General features: G+C 41.7%; 1 protein-coding gene across 7 annotated transcripts in view; it reads left to right on the top strand.

The window, feature by feature from the left end:
- Positions 1–274: 274 nt before the first annotated feature.
- The window catches only part of EBF2 (EBF transcription factor 2), a 144,028-nt gene continuing 127,325 nt past the window's right edge, over positions 275–16,977 (top strand). For all 7 annotated transcript variants that reach the window (XM_055820156.1, XM_005234249.3, XM_027782176.1 and 4 more), the window contains exons 1-6: positions 275–405; positions 2,837–2,993; positions 4,013–4,076; positions 4,378–4,433; positions 4,837–4,910; positions 11,354–11,422. In XM_055820156.1, the coding sequence (XP_055676131.1) occupies positions 275–405; positions 2,837–2,993; positions 4,013–4,076; positions 4,378–4,433; positions 4,837–4,910; positions 11,354–11,422 (551 nt within the window). The remainder of the gene's footprint in view (positions 406–2,836; positions 2,994–4,012; positions 4,077–4,377; positions 4,434–4,836; positions 4,911–11,353; positions 11,423–16,977) is intronic.

Genomic DNA, 16,977 nt, shown 5'->3' with positions numbered 1-16,977 from the left:
CTTCTGCGTTTGAAGGATGATGATACCAGGCAAGACTGAATCAGCATAACTTTTACTGTGCAAGAGAAAAAACTTTTTTCCCTATTTGAAGACATTAAAACCACGTAGCATTTAAAAGCAGAAGAAGTTGGTTTTAAAGCTGAACTTCTCCACTTTCCTGGGATTTGTGTGTGTCAGTTTCAAAGGCTGCGTCTTTTTTTTTATTATTTTTTTTTCTTTTCTCCTCCCTTATCTCCCAAAAGGAAACTGTTGCTAGTTGGAATAGACTTTTTAAATGTTTGGGATTCAAGATACTTTAGGAAGAGGACCAATTCTGAAAGATAAATCTCTAAGTTCTGAAATGGATTCCGTCAGGTCCTGGGTCAGAAACGTTGGGGTTGTGGATGCAAACGTAGCGGCACAAAGGTAACCGTGACTATTTCTCCCCTATTTCTCCACCCCCCCCGGTTTTTGTGTTTGTTTTTTTTTTTTTTTTTTTTTTTTTTTAAGCAAGCCTTTTCTTTACTCCCTGTTGTGGTTTCCATTTGATGTTAAATTTATTTTCTCCCTTTCTGTCCCCCTCCCGGTCTCTAGTCAGTGAAAATTCAAGGTAGCGCAGCTAGATCTAGAGAGAAGCGCTCCAACACCGGAGAGCACCAAGAGTCCTAAAATCCAGCGCGGGGATCAGATGACCGAGAGATCGGATCGCCTTTTCTTTTTCTGCACGAGGGAGGTGTGTGGGTGGGTGGACTGGTTGTACCTAGCGGTACAGGCTATCCCTTCCAGCTTTCTGGGTCAGGCAGCCGAATAGGAGCGGACCAAGTTAGAATTAACTTCAGTGTAGATCCTTTCCCCCGCCCTCCCTCCTTGGCCCATCTTGTTTTACTTAATGCGAGGGCTGTGCAGCTACCGTGCGTAGTGGGCCCAATGCTGGCTGAGTAACGCGGGCAAGGGGCGGTTTGCCGGGGGAGGGGGCGCCGGCAGCCTGGCACTGCGGCGGGGAGCCCTGCCAGCCCAGCCTGCCTGCAGCCCTCCCGCTTGCCTGCCCGCAGCACCTGCCTGCCGTGCCACGGAGCCTGCCCGTCCCGAATGCCACCGGGCACACCGAGCCCGGGGGCTTCTCTGCGTGCCGCTTGTTCGGGCGGGTTAGCGCCCCCCCACTCCCCCGTTTTCCCTTCCCAGCCAAGTCAGCACAGGACCGTTATTCCAGTCTCTTCCCATTAGGGAGTAAGATGATGAAAACCCTTTTTTACCTAAAAGTGGTGCGGTTTTTTCCCCCCCTCCTCGCTCTCTAGATACTTTTTTTTTTTTTTTTTTTTTTTTAAAAAAAGGTAGTAGCGTCGGGAAAGGGGAAGGCTAAATTGGTCCCGGGAATAAGTTAGGTTTTATTTAGTATAGAGACAAGGTGAAGGGCATGTAACAGCAGATGGGACTTCGAATGAAACAGGGACGTTATAGAAATAGTACATCTATGCCCCCACCCACGGCATGAGCCGTGAGCAAGGTTTTCCAGGCTCTATGGGAGGAGTTATCAAGAGTTTTATGAATGTCGATAGACGGTTTAATAAATACGAAGAGGGGGGGAGGATAGGGGGGGAGAGGGAAGAGGTTTATTCCTGAGGAAACCGAAAGTAAAAGGAAAGTGGAGGTGCAGTCGCATGGTGCTGCTCTGTGGCATCGCCAGGTTTTCTTCAGAGATCTGTAACAAACCAAGAAATCCCAGTTCTTACATGCAGAATGAGTGGAAGCCCCAAACTAGGTGCAGTTGTGGTGGATGTGGTGAGTTCACACCGTACCTGTTTGGCAATGGAAAACACAGGGAAACATTCGTAGTTCCCTGAAAGAGTCAAACCACTTTTGCCAGTGCAGTGGAACTGTTTTGGGGACTGAAACCCGAAGCAGTTCTGACCCTAACTTGTCTGGCAGGTAGACTTAATCTGTGTATTAAGTAATATGGAGGTGCTCGTGTGCATCTATTTTCTCTGCAGTAGGTAGAAATCGGCGTTACGGAGAGGCAGCTGCAGCTAGTTTCTCTAAGAAATGGGGCTGCAGTTGGAGGTGTCGTGGATGCGCAAAAGCATCCTTTCCTCAGGCGGCTGATCTGTGGGAAATGTCACTGCATTTTCTGCAGTCAGGGATGAGAATTGGGCAAGGGCTAATTAACTTGAGTCTAAATTCTTTCAATTGAAATCAGAAATCGAAGACCCAGGCATCAGTTCAAATAGGTCAGTGGCTAAAGACTATACTGACAAACTTCGCTGCTGAGGGAAGCGGGCGCTCTGCTTGAAACTAGTTGTCTTTCACCTAAAATGTACGTGCCCTCAAGCTGACAGTCCGCTTGTAGGAAACGTTTTGAGGTCGCTTGTCTTCTCCTGCAGGAAAAGTGAACAATGCTGGGATGTATAGATAGCACTTCCAGACTCTCTGACATGTTACATCTGCTTCCCACTCCGCGCGTTGCATTGCGAGGAGGTAGAGGAGGGAGCAAAGCGCTTGGCGATAACCCATCCCTCACCGTGCGGGCTCTGCCAGTTCTCCTTGTCCTCGGAGCATAACAAAGGCGCCGGGGCCGAGCCGCGCGGTGCGATGCCAGCTCCGGGCTGGGGTCCCCCGGCCCCGGCCCGCAGCCGCTCCAGCCCCCCCGGCCGGCTCGGAGCGCGGAGCCGCCGTGCGCGCCCGCCGGTGACAAGTGACTCCTGTAACCTCCTGCGTGCGGCACTCGCACAAGGTGGGCGATTCCCGGCTTCTCTCCGAACGTGTGCTGCCTTTTCTGTTGTTGTTTTGCTGTTACTGCTGCACAACCTGGTAATGTCTTTGTCTCTCCCCCCACACCCCATCCCGTATGTTTCCTCCACAGCGGAGTAGCTTTGTCCAGAGCTCACTTTGAAAAGCAGCCACCCTCCAACTTGAGGAAATCCAATTTCTTTCACTTTGTTCTGGCTCTCTACGACAGACAGGGGCAGCCCGTGGAAATAGAGAGGACAGCTTTTGTGGACTTTGTAGAAAATGATAAAGTAAGGCTTGTTATCTTTCTTCATCCTCTTTTTTCCTCTCCAAATTTGACTTTTCTTCTCTCTCACTGAGCTGCGAACTTCTAATACCTGTTGTCCCTAATAAAATACGACCAGCTTTTTGTCAAGGGTTCAGGTGCTTTGGTAGAGCTGTTGCCCTCTGTGTGCTGCCGTAGTTAAAAAGGCTTGCGAGCCTCTGCTGTACCGGGAGTACAATGGGAATTTCATATACCTACTAAAAATAAAATAAAAAAAAAATCGTGGGGGATAAATGCGCCTTTTTAAATTTTTATTTATCTTTATTCTTATTTTTGGTACCTACCAGATCTGCCTAGTTTTATTAGTACTCTAATAGACATGGAATCTGACCTGTAATGTGTCATATTATCTGTTGAGCTCGATTATATGTATTTCTTAAGACTCCAAAGTCAATGGCAGGACTTGAAAAGCATTTGCTTTTGGATTTTAAATCCATATGTTGACTGCTTCACATTGTTTTAAGAATTATTTTCCTAGTCATGGGCAAGATTTTTTGAATTATGAAGGATGCTCATAAGTAATTATCTTCTAGGAAATTACAGTAAAAACCATGCAAGAAACATCCCTGTCACACAACGTTCAGGAAATAAATATCAATAATGTCTCAAAATAACACTGTGGCAAAGTAATGAACACTTTAAAACCAAAACCACTGAGCTTTCCCACTATCAATCTGCTTGATGTAACTGACTTGAAATGTACAAATTCGTCTCAGTGTATTGACTTGAAAAAGTTGAGAGCATAACAGCAAATAAGAGAGGAAAAGAAGTTCTTGAACTCTTACAGGAAAAGATGTCAGCAGTACTTTGTAGTTTGTCCTGGGTCATTCGGAAGGTTAATACATCCCAATCAGTGGATTCACCTCTCAGAATTTTAATGAACTCCGTTGTAATTTCCATCACGATTATCAGCTTTTGCATTTTAAATGTGCCAAGTATAAATTCTGCAAGAATTTTTTTTTTTTTTTAAATTCTATCTTTCAGGAGCAAGGCAATGAAAAGACGAACAACGGTACGCATTACAAGCTCCAACTCCTTTATAGCAACGGTGAGTCCCCTTTCCAGTCACCTTCTGTAGGTTGCATAGTCAGGCAAGGTTTGTAGGTGCTGTCACTATGATTTCTAAAACACACAGAAATTCCCTTGCCTGGTGCCCCTTCAGTGTAGGGATGGGCTCTGAGGTTTACCTGGTGTGGATGGGCTTGGGAAGCACGCTAGGGGAAACAAAACTAAATGGTGTTTCTGAGGATGTTCAGTAAAGCACTAGATGAAACTAAATGGTTTTGTTCTTATGTTTAGGGAAAGCTGTACGTAACAGCATTATTTATTACTCTTCTGTCTCGCTCTAGGTGTCAGGACTGAACAGGATCTGTATGTTAGACTCATCGATTCAGTCACTAAGCAGGTGAACAGAGCTCCTATGTGCCGTGCTGTCCTGTCCCACCTTATCCTTCCTTTTCTCTTAATGTTGTCCCGCATGTGTTTTATTATCTGGTTCATTTTTGTCTCTTGTTCATATGTATTGCAGATCTCATTTTTGAGGGCAATTGAAGAGTAATGCTCTTAAGTCTCCTTTTCCCCCCTCTATGGATTGTAGGTTTTGATCCACTTTTTCTCAGTATTTACATATAAGCTGCTTTCCCTGCTCCTAAAGTCTTTGGGGGAAGGTATTTATTTGCAAGGAATAGTGAGCAATGGTAAAAAGCCTTCACCTCACATCTGAATATTATGACCAATAAGTAACCCTCTGATGCTACTGGCTTACCACTTTTTTTTTTTTTTTTTTTTTTTTTTTTTAATTTTTGTAGCCCATAACTTATGAAGGACAGAATAAGAATCCTGAAATGTGCAGAGTTTTGCTTACCCATGAAGTCATGTGCAGGTAAGATGACTTTATTAACGACATACCATTTGTGAAGTCGGTTTCCATAGGTGCCAAAACAGCCTTTCTGATGAAGCTGTAGGTAGGAAGAGTTTGCTTTTGTTTGTTTCGTTAAATCAGAGAGATTCTTTGTGTAGGAAGCTTTTCTTTTTACATGCGGATAATATTTGATTTGGGTTCAGTACAGATATTTGGGTTTTATTTATTTGTGGCGTGGGTTCTTCTTTTTTTTTTTTTTTAACTGCAAGAGATTTAGCAGTCTGAGCTGCACTGTTTTGCTTTAAACTAGGCCTTTGTATGTGTTGTTTAAATCAAGACTTCTCATATGCTTACTTCTTACAAAATTCCTGTTCATCTTTTGAGAATTAGCAGTTTAATTTACAGGTTTTTACCTAGAAATTGAAAGGCATTCTTCATGTAATTTTCTCTGCTGAAATATTTTAATTTTCTTAATTGAATTATCACCATTAATGTTCTTTAATTTTGCTTAGTTCTACTCCAACCAGAAAAGAATCCCATCAAACCCGAACACAAATCTTTCTTTTCTATACTGTGTAAGCATTATTTAGGGGGCTTCCACCTTTTAATTAAAAAAGACCCTACTTTTAGCATGTAAAGTTATAAATTAGAGGGTAAAATGAGTTGAGGATGTTTTTAATAACATTTGTATAAGTCTGAAATTACATGTACCTTATGTATGTACATTGTGCTTCCATGGTAACTTACTACTTTTCCTGTTCTTGCATAATTAAATTTTTTTCAATACATCTAACAATGCAAACAGTCAATGCTCTTATATTAGAATGTGTTAAATTGTGCATAGAATGTTCTTTCACAAAATGAAAGGCAAACCCAATCTTGACTTTTATTAAACACAGTTTGTGATTTATTGTATTAGTGGGAAGGGGTTAAGCTGTTGGACTGAATGTTGCTTCTTTTAATGTTGCAGTTTGCTACTCGATTTTTTTTAAAGTAGCCTTTTGAGTTAATAAAGTAGTAAGAGCAGCTTATTGAGACAGACTTCTTCTTAAGAGAGGGTCTCAGTTTCAGTACTTAACAATTATGTCAACTATTCCATTACTTTTAAAATACAATAAGAATAGCGTTTATCTGTTGTGCTTTTCTCTCGTTAATTAAGAAAATGATCATTGTTACTTTTAACCAAGATTCACATACGTACACAGGAGCACAGCCCATCTCATGTAGAGAGATGCATGCTGTGCGCTCTGCCAGGACCTGTAGGTGTAGCAGCAAAGGTGTACCAGAAAGTAACGTATATACCTTTGCGTATATCTAGAACTTGTGTGTGGATTTAAATATATATGCTATCTATATTGTTTAAAAGTCTTTGCTATAACTAGGTGAATTTTAGAGAAGACAGATCTTTGAATTGCTATGCAGTTGGGTCCTGGTTTGTGATAGCAAAATAACAGTTAGCATACTTCATCTTTCTCCACTCCTCCTGGAGAGAGTGCAGTTCTATTTTAGAAGTTAAACTATTTCAGCAAACACCAGCACCTTCCCAGCCAAAAGTACTTCAAAATAATTTGGCTTTTTCCCCTGCTTCCTCTCCACGCCTTTATAGTATCAAATGCTCTGTTCAGCTTTTATCTACCTGGCTTCTACTGATGCCTATAAACATATTCCATGCTTGATTTAAGGTAGTGTTTTACAAATGTAAACCGCTATTCTGATTATACTGAGCTCTTCTGCTTGATAGATTAGCCAAGGAAGAATTACAACTCGGAGACGTCCTTTCCATGTAAAACACAGATTAGTGAGTGAAATCAAAAGCGCTCTGTAACCTAATCAAGACATTTGGTTTTAAACGTCATGTTTTCCTAAAGTATCTCTGAACAGGACGCCGCATATTCTGAAGAGCCATTACACGTATCACTTTGAATAATGCCAAGGGAATGGATCCAACTCCAGTTAAACTTGACATTTTATTTTATTTCTTTTAAGTACAATAATCAAATCTTCCTCATTGTGTGCCGCTAAAGTGGCAGCATCAATTTTTAAAGCCCCTAGTTTAGTTTGCATTAGTAACGGTATATAAAAATTTAATGCAATGTACCCACTCTGCTGTCCAAATTGATGCCTACTGTTTTTAAAAAGAAGGGTCTGCCTGTCTTTCTGCTCTTCTTCCAAGCCTTGCTAGCTGAAGGTAGGCTTTTTTTTGGGGTTTTTTTTTTTTGTGTGTGTGTGTGTGATCACACACGCAGATATTCTTGCTGTATAGAGACAAGTGCATCCAAAACTCTGCATCCTCCACTCAGACAGTGACAGATGCATGCTTAGCAGGAAAGTTGTCTAAATATTGATACGGCTACAACAATCTGTCATACCAATTGAAAGTTAAACTCTCGACTCCCAATAATTAGTGCTTTCAGCGAGAGGCTCTATTTATTTATTTGCAGATCTGAAATTTTCCATTTGGGTTATTACGGCCTAATGGGAACTGTTCCTATTAGTTGGGTCTGCCTTAAATACACAGTCTTTCTCTCCGATGGTTGGAAATCAAGGTAAACATTCTCCTCTCCTGGAATAACTTTTTTCTCCTCTTCTTTTTCTTCCAATTATCGACTAAGAGGAAACTAGTTGTTATGCCGCTGCCAGCAACCCCCTATGCCCTCAATGCTCAGAGGGTTAAAAGGTATTATAATTTGAACAGAAGTAGTCTCAGGGCCTACAGCTGGCTAATAACAGAGTTGTATTGAGTGCAAGCAAGCCCCACAGCTGTGACTTTCGCCACAAGGCTCAGACTAGACGGGAGCTCTAATCAGCTGGGCCAGGCGGCCACTGGGGCCTGTGTCTTTATCGGCCAGATGGTGTGAATTTAGACACTTTTGTTATGCAATTGCAGGGAGGAGTTGGGGAGAAGAAAACAAAACAAAGGCCACCATGCTGTGAGCTTATTTGAGTTTGAAATTAGAGACAGATTTTTTTTTTTTTTTTTGGGGGGGGTTAGTGTGAGGGGAGGGGAGTTGAGGGTTGAATTTTAAAACCATTTTAGTCAAGGGCAAGGAGGGAAAGGATGCAAGTTTGCCTTTGACGTGAGCCTCCTGGAGCATTCCGTTTGTAGATCTGGTGTTGTCTGTGGTAGCTTTCTGTTTTCTGTGTGTGTTTCCAGGTTTTTTCAGGACTGTTCACAATGTGTAAACCATTATTTTCCCCATATAGATCTAGTTAGAGGGGAAAGTATAATAAGCAAAGGTGTAGAAAAGAGAAGTCTTAGACCTCAGTGTTCTTGTTGAAGCAAATGAGCGTCTCTAAAGGTATGTTCCTAGCACAACATTGTAACAGAAGTGTAAATATCTGTGAAGTCATGCCAATAATTTGCTTTATAAGAGTATTGTAGGCTTGATCTTGGACCACCAGAGTTTGGGATTTTTGCCATTGACTTAAACTGGAACAAGCCAATTCTTTTAAAGACAGCACTTGTAAAACAAACTCAGTGGAAATGTTGGTGCTTGGATACTGTGATGAAATGCTTGAAAACAGGGATTTAAAGATTTGAGAGGTACTTTTGCTAAAATGCTGGGCTGAAACATCCTCAGCCTTTAAAAGTACTCTTGATTTCCATTGCGAACTACTCATTTGCTGGAAGTAAGCGATTGTTTTTCCTAACTGAGACATTTTTTCAGATACGTTTGGGCTCAAAAAGTATTATGGTCAAAGAGAAAAAAATCTAGCGCACTATCAAAAATCTGTTACCTGAGTGTGATAAGAATGTAGGTATTTTAAAAATATTTGGAGAACTTTAGGTGTAAGCCACAGTTTTAGAAGGGAAATTTTTAAGTATTACAAATGTGAGGTTCCTAACTGTGAGAATTGTGTGAACCAAAATAAACCGAGATAGGCTCATTTTAGAATGCACCCACGTTGTACTCATTCTAAAACACTTACGCCAAGAAATGGTAACCTCTCTGGGAAGAGTATAGGAGCTGACGAGATGTGGTGGAGGTACTGCTGGTGCATGCTGCTGGAATGTTACTGTGGTGCACTGCAATCAGAAATATTTCTTAGGACCATCTGCATAAGTTACATGACCAAAGGATGTCTCCTTTAGTATTACTGCAAAGAGAGGAAATGACTGCTGTTTCAGTTAGCTGTAACCCCTCCCCCCCCCCCCCCCCAAGCCCAAACCAAAACACTACAACAATATTCTAAAAATTGAGTTCCTTTTGTTGTTTTATTATAGTGGCATGTAAACCAGCAAGTCATTTATTCCTGGTGTTATTTCCAATGCATTGTTATATTGGACATGCTAAATTTTCATTCTTCTGAACAAGGGGTTTCTGCTTTTTTTGGGAGTTTATTTCTTTTTCTACAGAAAAAATCTCACATCTTGGCTTTTAGTACAAAAATATGCAGTTCTTTATAACCAATCATTAGGCAGTGAAATGCATAAGAGAAGCACTTAAAACAAAATTGGGGGAAGGAAAGAGTGGGATATTCTTAGCTGGTATGAATTACCATAGCTTCACTGAAGTCGATGGAGCTATGACAATTTACAGCAGCTAGAGGGTCTGCCCCAGGGATTTTTAAATATTTAGTGTATCCTTTTATTTTAAAAGGACTAGCATCGATGAATAAGTGCAGGTTTCAGGCAAAGGGAATGTAGAAATGTTGAAACAGTTAGAGCTGCTATTCAAATAGATTTGCTAGTTGTATCTCATCTTGCTGGGCAATTTCAACTTGCAAACGGGAAGTTCCTGGCACATGCTGTAACTTAAGGAGAAAATGCATGCATTTGAAATTTTTCATATGTGAAAGAGGTTTTTTTGCCTAAATGCTTATTTTAGGTATTTATAATTGAATATTAGGCATTTAAGAAAAAGCGCTACTCTTTCATATTTTGTACTGCCTTCAGTGAATTCAAGCATTTTATTTATTTATTTATTTTAAATTCCTCTGCTTGGAATTGCTCCCCAGTTGGAAAAGTGCAGGATTTGGACTGACTATAGAATTTTGCAAATATATTCAGCACCTATTATATCACTTTACAAAACCCCAAACAATTTCTTGATTCCATATGTGTAAAGTTGAAGAACCTCAGCAGAATGTGACTAACATAATTTGGAAAGACATTTGTGTAACTTAAGGCAGAATCGGGTCTGGTGACTTCTGGGGCATATAGGATTTCTGATAGTCAACTTCAAGTTTTGGATGCCTCCATCCTCCCCCTCCCACGTTAGCTTTGGTTGGAGCAAACTATCTGAGCATCAAGATGACTTACATCTTCTAACAGACTTTTATGTTGCTACGAATTTATTAGAATTGAGAGTTTCAAAGCAAGGACTGTTTTTTAAAGTCTGTTAAACTTCTGATACTCAGCTGGTGTATATGCAAGGAGCATTGCCCCCGTCAATAAGTATATCGGTGGAAATCAAATAACGACCTGTCTCGATTTTTTTTTTTTTGTTGTTGTTGTTGTTCTTTCCTTCTGTTCTTTTCTGAAGAAAGTTTCACTGGGAGTGAAGAACTTCAAATAGTTCCCAAGTGTAGGTTGCATTCTTCTGTACCATCTCTGGATACATCTGTGTTCTTATGTATGCATTGGTAGGTGTGCACACACACATAGTTGACTCTGTGCGTATGTGTGCATGCACACATACATCAATGTGGACGTGACGTATGTGGAGATCATTCTGCAACACATACCCTACTGCGAGCTCCTGAGGGTGACAGTGTTATCTTGTGTTTTCTTACCAAGTCAGATAAATATATTTATGCTGTGAGCTTTTAAGAGAGAGTTCTAACTTCAGTATAGTTGCGTTGGCAGCCACACAGTATAAAATGTGTATAGATACATGCTTAATCTCAAGGGTTTATCATCACTGAAACGATTGCAAAGGGATTTACAGATGAAATTGCAACCTGAAAAACATCTCTTCAAATCCTTCGTAGGACCTAAGTATGTTCATTTGCTGTTTTTTCATCGGTGCTACTAGTGTTGAAGTTTTCTGTGGGCATATGAAAGTTAGGCATTACTAGATATTTAATAATCAACAGATCTGTTATTAGAACATAACAGATCATTAGGTTGCTTATAGTCAGTTCTAACACCTTCTTTTGATGGACTTTTAACCATACAGAACACATGATACTCATGCCTGCAATGTCATTATGACATCTGTTAGTAGTTTATTAAGCCTTTATAAATAGTACCTCAGTCTAAAGCGTGACCGTATTGCTGTTTGGTTTTAGCTGGGAATTTCAAAAAATGCTATGGGGAGCCAAGCGCCAAACTCCAGGTAGAATTGACTTGGGCACCCTATTCTCTTAGTTCTTCTTCCTTCTGGAAAGCCTAGCCAGAATGTTCTCTGTTACTCCTAGGCATATATTGAGCCCTGAAGGTTAGCAGACAAGACCTTTAGCTGGTTGCCTTGCTATCGGCTGTCTTGGCAATTTTTTTTATCTTGGTTTTCTTTCTCTAGCCGGTGCTGTGAGAAGAAAAGTTGTGGCAACAGAAACGAGACTCCGTCTGACCCCGTGATCATTGACAGGTAGGAGAGAAATCCTCGTTTTCCCACAAAAAAAACCCCTCAAATTGTTGTTTGCGCTTTGAGGTGGCTGAGGGTCTTTCTTGATGGTTCTCTGTCAGTGTCTGCCACGCAGGGATGTCTCTGTTTCATCATTCTTTACAAAAATGCCAGCCTAAGAGTTGGTTAGCTTTAGGGTTACCTTGACAAAACTGTTGACGTTTATCTTTTTAAATTAAGTGTATCTTTGTGTATGACTTTCTTTGTGACCGAATATTCCGTGTATGCACCTGGATTATCTTCTGCTCACCAGGGATATGATCCAACTGGATTACTGACACAGATAAAGCTTTGAGCAATCTAGCAGCTTCTTTAATGAAGTAACAATGTTTTTGTAGATATGTGGGGAGGAAGGAAGGAGTGAAAGCACAATCATGACATACTAGGCAGGGTTGAAACTGGTGGTTTGGAATTTGTGAGCAATTTTATGTAGAACAGCAGCTCTGTATGTTACTCAGTTCCAGATCCAGGTCTAGGTTCTGCTTGCTGGTTTCTAGGTAAATAATATAAATAAGGGAGAGCAGCAATGAACTGGCATGTTGAAAATCTTATTTGTGGAGGCTTAGAAAACAAGCCTGTGGAACTCACTGACTTGAGGTGTTTGGGATCTGGAGTTCAGCAAGATACACCAAAGAAAAGAATAGCCAGAGCTGTTCCCAAAAGAAATACACAACCAAGACCTCCAGAAGGAGAACAGTAAATAAGGAAAACTCGGGAAGAAATATTTTTCCCCCAGACTCTCCTATAGTAACTGTTTAAAGAGTTTCTTTTCCCTGTAGCAGGTGGTACATGGGGCCGGTGGAGAGCTGATGCTGAAATGGATTGATTGTGGATTCATTTTTTATGTCTGTATGTGCCTGGCATGTTCTGCCTACATTCTACTAAGCATTATTTGTTACAATATTTGATGTGAATTTGCTTTGGCATTCAGAATGGTCAAGCTGGTCTGAAGAAAGATTTACAATTATTTCTTTTGTTTTTTCATCACAGAGTTAATCTAAATAATTTTGAAGCTTTGACGATATGACGGGGTTCTTCCACTCATTTTACCCCGTGGTTTTCCCTTTTAATTCTGTACTTAGAAGTTGTGGTTGGGGCCAAAGTTGGAAATTCCAGCAAACTGATTTGTTTGTGTGGGTGTGTGGGGCAGCTTCCTGACTAGGAGCAGAAGTCCTAGATATGCCATCTTGACCTTTCCTATGAAATTTGTAGCTTATTTTTGGCTGTGTTGATGTTTGGTATGAATCTGCATTTGGGAACTTTCCAGCCCGAAGCCTGAATTTTCTGAAACTTGTCTCACTGCTGGAGAAGCAGCATGACGTAAGGCAGTGTATTATTAACCTATGAGTTAAGGCTGCGAAGGGGGTAGTCACTACCACTAACTGAATTTGTCATCTTGAGCAAGCTGTCCATTCTCATGCAAAATGAAGATTCTGATGCTTTCTGTGGGGATTTGAGATCTGTTGATGTAAAATGAAATGGAAGTGAAACTATTAGAACAGTGTTACACTTTTCAACAACTCTGTGTAAAATGTGCAACTCAAGTCATCTGTGTGGTCAATGAGTCCTAACCTTTCCTAACTTGCTCTAAGCCTAGAACTTTTATTTGTAACTCCCCTGCTAACAGCAATAGGCGTTCTGCCTGTAGGCATTTCTTTTGCATGGAAGCATCCTCTAGGTTCAGTCTGGCAGCTTCTTGTCGAGTGTCAGTTCTTCCCTTTCATCTTTCTGTCTGTATGTCTCAAAATTGCAAGTGAAATCTGGAGTTCAGTGGTGGCAATAATAAGGTAAATGAGAGAAATAGCGGGTACAGCCTGATAAAGCTGTTAGACTTGGTTTTAAGGGCAGTCGCTATTTCAGGTTAGGCTACAGAGGAAAGGAATGGTTACAACTCCGCACTGCTGTCTGGGGGTAGCATGGTTTAGTGAACAGTGTGGTAAATAGAAGCTAAACTCAAAGCGAAACCTTTTTCTTGTTGTGCCACTGATCAGTAGCGCAGCCTTTGGGCGGGAGTGCTGATCTGCTGGAGGGCAGAAAGGCTCTACAGAGGGGTCTGGACAGGCTGGGTCGATGGGCCAAGGCCAGGTGTATGAGGTTTGACAAGGCGTAGTGCTGGGTCCTGCACTTGGGTGACAAAAACCCCATGCAACGCTACAAGCTGGGGGTACAGTGGCTGGAAAGCTGCCCAGCAGAAAAAGACCTGGGGGTGCTGCTCGACAACTGGCTCGACGTGAGCCAGCAATGTGCCCAGGTGGCCACCAGCATCCTGCCTGGTGTCACAGCGTGGCCAGCAGGACTAGGGCAGTGATTGTCCTTCTGTACTCAGCACTGGTGTGCCTGCCCCTCAGATCCTGTGCACAGTGTTGGGCCCCTCACTGCAGGAAAGACACTGAGGTGCTGGGGCGTGTCCAGAGATGGGCAATGAAGCTGGTGAAGGGTCTGGAGCACAAGTGCTGTGAGGAGCAGCTGAGGGAACTGGGGGTGTTTAGCCTGGAGAAAAGGAGGCTGAGGGGAGACTTCCTCACTTTCTACAACTACCTGAAAGGAAGTTGTAGCGAGGTGGAGGTCAGTCTCCTCTCCCAATTAACAAGTGATAGGACAAGCAGAAATGCCTCAAGTTGTGCCAGGGGAGGTCTAGGTTGGATGTTAGGAACAATTTCTTCACTGAAAGGGCTATGAAGCATTGGAACAGGCTGCCCAGGGACATGGTTGAGTCACCATCCCTGGAGGTATTTAGAAGACGTGTAGATGTGGCACCTGGGGACATGGTTTAGCGGGGCCTTGGCGGTGCTAGGTTAATAGTTGGACTGGATGATCTTAAAGGTCTTTTCCAACTGAAACAATTCTATGATCTAGCAAATGATTCCATCTTCTGTACAGTTATTCCTATTCCACCACTTTACCCAGTTAAAGAAGATTTGAGGAGTGAGAGATAAACCTGTGTATTACATCCAAATCAACACATGTAATGCAAATATAATAACAAAGTTATGCTGCACATGTCTGTGCACAGAGGAATTCATCGTCTAGTCTGTCATCCTCTGACATTTCCACAGCATAAGTGCAACTACTTAAGAGTTTAACTAAACAGTCCACTCTCCTAAGCTACGTTCAATGGGGCTAATATTTCTGTCTTTCGAATAAGCAGAGGACTCTGCTGGAGAGTGATGTGTGTTCTAAACTAGCTTGGGAATCCGGCAGCAGTGTCCTTATTTATTTAGGGAATCTTTATATGGCTTCTTTAGAAGAAAACATCTATGCTTAAGAATATGCTTAAGGTGGAATATAATTTCTGAAATGCAGCTTGCAGCTCTCTGCAACATGCAGGCCAATAAATATGGTAAGATTTTTCAGTTCAGTGTTGCTTTCATGGTGGTTATTTTTCCTAGTTTAAAATGAACTATGGGATTTCTTCAAGCATAAGTAATAATTGGAATGAAGTTTTTTTTTTAGTTGTTTGAAATGACAGGTAAATGTGAAAATCTGTCATGTAACAATGCAGCTGTTCTAGAGAAGTGGAAAAAACCCAGTAAAATCAAGAGAGAAGGGTTTACAAAAACACGTTTGTGTCATGCAGATCCATGCCTAAACAGTGCACACAAAGTGAAACGGGACTAGAGCTTTCCATTTAGAGTAAGAAGGAAAATGGAGGCCAGAGATTAACTTGGTTGTCTGAAGGCGCTAGGTTCTCCCTTTGAGCCTAGGTTAATTAATATGCATTGCTCCTGCTGCCAGAGTGTGTGAGAAAATTGTGGTTGGCACTCAGGAGATGCCGTCTGCATTGTAATTCCAGCTGTGTCTGAGGACTGATATGGTTAAAACATCGCTTGATTGTGCAGCGTAGAAAAGACCAACATCTTTGAAGCTCTAGTAGGTGACTACCACGAGGTGTGAGAGAAGAGATGGAACCCGGGTTTAGGCTGAGCTGTGTATAGCTTAGGTCTAGCAAGTTCTGCGTTTGATTTGCAACTCCCACAAAGGCAGTGGCTTCCTGAGGGGTTTGGGAGGGCATCACCTTACTAATCTTGAAGCTGTTTTACTGTACAAGCAGCCTGTGCGAGGCAAGCAGGTTCCCTCAGTGCTGAAGGAGCTGCAGGGTAGAGGGGTTTAGAGTCCAAGATGAAGGACGCTCTGTATGGTACTCGGAGGTATACTTCTATCATGAGTGGGCACAAATTTAAATTAACTACTTTGGGTCCCCCTAAGGGTGGTGAAGAACCGAGGAGAGGCATTGCTGCTGGGTAGAGATGGGCACCAATGTCTGTGCTGCTGCAACTGACTGGTTTTCTTTTTTGCCTGAGCTAGCTAAGTGACTGCGTCTGGTCCGGCTGGCTGTCCTGTCATTGCATGCTTGTGACCACGCTCTCGGTGCATCCTACAAACCTCATGAGACCAATGAAGCATTCAGAATTGTTGAGGTTCTAACCTGCTATCCAGTGTTGCACTGAACTAAACATGCACCAGATTTAGCTGAGTTCTGGGGCTGTGCTGTAAGTTGCTGCAAAAACATACATAACTCCATCAGCAGTACAGTGTTGTCCCCTTTATTTGTTTCTTTCTGCGCTTCCTTGCTTTTTATGCTTCCAGAGACTGATGCTTAGACTATTGTGTTGGTTTACCTCTTTATTGCTGTAGGGAGGCACAATTCATTGGTGTTAGGCCAAATCATAGAAACTATTATTTCCTTTAAAAAGGAAGAAATAGTTCAGTGGGAAAAAAATGTCAGCCATGTTGTTGTTGTTGGGTTTTTGCTTCTCCTTGAATGAATTCCAAAAGTTCTTATGCTGAATAAAACATTTCTGTGGTGACCTTCGCTCTGGGGACTAGATTTAGATCCTCGGGACGTTGCAGTCATTTTTCCGTTCACTCTTGGAAACTAGCACGTTTCTATAAGAATTCTGAATAAGAATTCAGAGCTTCTTCACTGAAATTTACTGTGTAGGATACACTAGAGTATTTAGGTTCCTGCAACATTCAGAATTCCAGTGTAATTTGGATCAGAATCTGACTTCAGAATGCTGCCTCTATTTTTAACATCAACAATACAGCTCAGATCCTGCAATGCTGCTATTGCAGGCGTCAAAAAGCAGAAACGGGCATAACTCCACGGGACTGAAAGGACCAGCAGAACACAGAAGGGAGATTACGTGATAGATGTTTAGTCCAGAAGGATTTGCAAAATATGCATTCTAGTTTTTTGGACAATGCGAGCCATGGTTATTTCTCAAAATGTTAGAGCAAGCTTTAACTTGGCGTACAAGATACAAATTCACTGGAGCTAAATTGATTCTAGTGTCTTCCCATGGTGGCTCATAGCACTCGTGGATTCTAAATGATCTTAATTTCTGTTCATCCTGTCTTCTTGCTTAGTTTTTGGAGTTATAAACCTACCAATTCCAGAGGTACTGAGACTTCAGAAATGTAGAAGTTTTTGTTTCTTTTCCTCATGGCTGAAGTGGTGGTTCTTAACGTTCCTTTGTAGTTCCTGGAAATCAGAGCGTGAACTTTGCGTACTAGCG

Source organism: Falco peregrinus, chromosome 17, assembly GCF_023634155.1.
Source record: "Falco peregrinus isolate bFalPer1 chromosome 17, bFalPer1.pri, whole genome shotgun sequence".
NCBI lineage: Eukaryota > Metazoa > Chordata > Aves > Falconiformes > Falconidae > Falco > Falco peregrinus.
The sequence above is the reverse complement of the archived record's forward strand: the minus strand, read 5'-3'. Positions and strand labels throughout refer to the sequence as shown.